Source organism: Mandrillus leucophaeus, unplaced genomic scaffold (genome assembly GCF_000951045.1).
Source record: "Mandrillus leucophaeus isolate KB7577 unplaced genomic scaffold, Mleu.le_1.0 Scaffold101, whole genome shotgun sequence".
Taxonomy (NCBI): Eukaryota; Metazoa; Chordata; class Mammalia; order Primates; family Cercopithecidae; genus Mandrillus; species Mandrillus leucophaeus.
The window spans coordinates 1,292,679-1,296,487 of record NW_012098210.1 but is presented as its reverse complement, the minus strand read 5'-3'; the positions used below and the strand labels follow the sequence as shown (position 1 = coordinate 1,296,487).

The 3,809-nt window shown below is 39.1% G+C and overlaps 1 protein-coding gene across 1 annotated transcript in view; it reads right to left on the bottom strand.

Moving 5' to 3' along the window:
- TMC2 (transmembrane channel-like 2) overlaps positions 1-3,809 on the bottom strand; it is a 110,430-nt gene that overhangs the window by 72,127 nt on the left and 34,494 nt on the right. Inside the window, exon 5 of the mRNA XM_011974575.1 lies at positions 1,885-1,975. Within this exon, the coding sequence (XP_011829965.1) occupies positions 1,885-1,975 (91 nt within the window). The remainder of the gene's footprint in view (positions 1-1,884; positions 1,976-3,809) is intronic.

Sequence of the window (3,809 nt, the reverse complement as noted above, 5' to 3'; positions counted from 1 at the left end):
GGGTATCATCTTTAAAATTAACAAAAAGTGTATTATCATGCTCCCAAAACTGATTTACAGCATAAAGAGGAGGTAATGCTATTCATTTACAATTGTAAAGCAAGCGCAGTCCTAATGTTAAATTCTGCCAAGATACTGCACATGCATACACTTGTGTACAAATACACACAAATTCAGATCAATCTTATGAAAATATATGTAAAAATCATAAATAAAATATTGGAAAATCAAACGTGGAGTTAGAAGTAATGTACCATGACTGAGGTTATCCCAGAAATAAAAAAATTAATAACATAAAGGAAATGGTGTTTAATAAAACCTAATTATCTATTTCCAATGAAGTGGAAGTCTTACTAAACAATAACTAGACAATAATTTTTTATGGTGACAAAGAAAATCTATTTCAAGCCAACAACTCCCACCAGCTTAGTGTGAAAATCATTAGAGTCATTCTCATTGAAGTGATGCAAAGACAAAGAGAACTATGATCACCGTGATCAATTGTTACTGTTTTAGGATTGCTAGCCCACATTTTAGGATAGGAATGAGATGCCACATTTGGGAGAACCCAACAAAAACATCTTTATGAACATAATCAGATGAAAAAGATTAGAATTAATAAGAGAGTACCATAAGAGAACCAGATATAAAATTAGCACACAAATTGTAGCTTTCTTACATACTACCAATAACTAGTTATTAAATAATTGAAAAATGATCTCATTTGCAAAAGCAACTAGGCTATTAAATGTGCAGAAATAAAACATGGTAAAGATCTATAGGGAGAAAATGACAAACTTTGCTTAAGGATATAATATAGCCTTGAGAAATGTATGGTATTCTAGATGTGAAGACTAAACATTGTATAGATAAGGAAGTCCCAAATTAAATACAGGATTAAAAGAAATTCCAACCAAAATCTCAATACACTATGGTGGAACTTGGCAAAGGGAATGTTTTAAATGCATGTAGAAAAATAGGCAAGACAGCCAAGACATTAAAAAAAAAAAAACCCAAAGTTTTATCAGGGTGTGGTGGGGTGCTCCTGTAGTCCTAGCTACTCAGGAGGCTGAGGCTGAGGCTGGAGGATCTCTTGAGTCCAGGAGTTCAAAGCTGCAGTGAGCTCTTGAGCCAAGGAGTTCAAGGCTGCCACTAAGGCTGGAGTGGTGATGCTGCACTCCAGCCTTAGTGGCAGAGTGAGACTCTGTTTCTAAAAACAAACCAACAAAAAACCAAGCGTAAAAAGGGGAACCTAGAACTACCAGGCATCAAAATTAAGAGTTGAGGTAATGACATCAAATGATTGTTCAGAATAAAAGCCCTGAAACAGGCTCTGTACAAGAATTAAGTGAATGAGAATGGTAGTTTTTCAAATCAGTAGGTAAAGGAAAGATACTTCAGTAAGTCTCACATTAAATATCCAACACGAAACATTGTCCTAACTTAAATCAGATGCCCAGATTATGATACAACTCAACAAAACAGAGCTGCCCCCCATCCCTCTGGGGTCATCACTGTTTATCATCCATGTGACCCTGATCATGCCACAGCCCTTCTGGGTCTCTACCAACTCAACCTCTCCCGATTTGGGGTTTGGAAGATAAAATCCCAGTGGTTTTAACATCATTCGTTCTCTAAGTGTATTCACTGGAGAGAAAACAAGTCTCAAATGTATTGAAGCCCTCACAGTAAGTATGGAGAAATTGGCAGGATACGATTGGTTTCCATTCCTAGATGGATCAGAATGGTCAGGTGGCCTTCACACCCAGGATTCTGGGGGCAGCTGGACACAAATGGCGAAGCTGGGCAGGTGCCTGAGTTGGTCCCCAGATTCCAAAGCTGAGCAATCCCTCCCCACAGATTTACTGCCTCCACCCCACACACCTTGGCCATCAGCATCTGGTAGGCATACAGTCGCTTGCCTTTCCCCTTTCCCAAGGCACCTTCATACTTCTCCACAAATTCCTGGGCCTCCCTGCTTAGAAAAAAGAAAACAAACAAACAAACAAACAAAAACACAGGAATTCAGTTAGCACCTAACCAAAGGAAATCTGAACTATGAAGGCTCAAACATATGTGCGAAGGCTTATGTCTTTGTATACCTCTGGTTAAAATATAAATTCCATTAAAGCAGGACATTCTGTCTGTTTTATCCACTGAAGTTTCCCAAATGCTGAGAAGTGCGCTTGGTACATAACAGGCATGGTAGAGGCAGAACTATGGCCCCTGTGACCTTCATTTGCAGGTGTTCCACCCATGAATATAATATATTACATGGCAAAAAGGACTTTCAAGATGTAATTAAGATTACTGATTTCATTTTATTTGTTTATTTATTTTTAGAGATAGGGTCTCGCTGTGTTGCTCAGGCTGCTCTTGAACTCCTGAGCTCAAGCAGTCACCTGCCTCTGGCTCCCAAAGTGCTGGGATTACAGGTGTGAACCACCATGCCCAGCCAAGATTATTGATTTTAAAATAAGGAGATTATTCTGGGTCATCTGCATGGCCCCAGTGTAATAAAATAACATGAGCCCTTAAAAACAGAAGAGAAGTCTCTTAAGAAATCTCCAAATTGCTTTCCACGGTGGCTGAAGTAATTTACATTCCCACCAACAATGCGTAAGTGTTTTTTTTCCCCCCACACCCTCACCAGCATCTGTTATGTTTTGACTTTTTAATAATAGCTATTCTGACTGGTGGAAGATGGTGTGTCATTGTGGTTTTGATTTGCATTTTTCTGATGATTAGTGATGAAAATTTTCTCATATGTTTGTTGGAGGCTTGTATGTCTTCTTTTGAGAAGTGTTTGTTCATATTCTTTGTCCTCTCTTTTTTTTTTTCTTTTTTTTTTCTTTTTTTTGCTCTGTCGCCCAGGCTGGAGTGCAGTGATGCGATCTTGGCTCACTGCAAGCTCCACCTCCCGGGTTCACACCATTCTCCTGCCTCAGCCTCCCAAGTAGCTGGGACTACAGGTGCCTGCCACCATGCCCAGCTAATTTTTGTATTTTTAGTAGAGATGGGATTTCACGGTGTTAGCCAGGATGGTCGCGATCTCCTGACCTTGTGATCCGCCTGCCTGGGCTTCCCCAATGCTCTTGATTTTTGTACATTGATTTTGTATCTTGAAACTTTGCTGAAGTCGTTTATCAATTCCAGGAGTCTTTTGGCAGAGTCTTTAGGGTTTTCTACGTAGAGAATCATATAATCAGCAAAGACAGATAATTTGACTTCTTTTCTTTTATTTCCTTCTTTCTTGCCTTTCATTTTTTCCTTTTGTCTGATTGCTCTGATTAAGACTTCCAGTACTGTGTTGAATAGGAGAAGTGAGAATGGGCATTCTTGTCTTGTTCCAGTTCTTAAGGGAAATTATTCCAGTTTTTGCCCATTCATTATGAATTTCACTATGGGTTTCTCATAGATAACTTTTATTATTTTGAGGTATGTTCCTTCAATGCCTAGTTTGTTGGAGGCTTTTATCATGAAGGGATATTAGATTTTATCAAATGTGAAGCAGGAAAATTATTGACTCTTTGTATCTGGGGCCCCTTTGGAGGGGCTACATAAAAAGCATGAGAAGGAAATGAATTCTGCCAACAGTCGGTGAGCTCAAAAGAGAACCTTAGTCCTGGATGAGAACTGCAGTCCTACTGATACCGTGATTTTGGTGTGATGAGACCCTGAACAGAGAATCCAGCCATGCCATGCTGGACTTCTGACCTACAGAACTGTGCGCTAATTAACGAGTGGTATTTTAAACTCTTAACCTGTGGTAATTTGTTGCAATAGCAATATAAAATTAATACAGATGT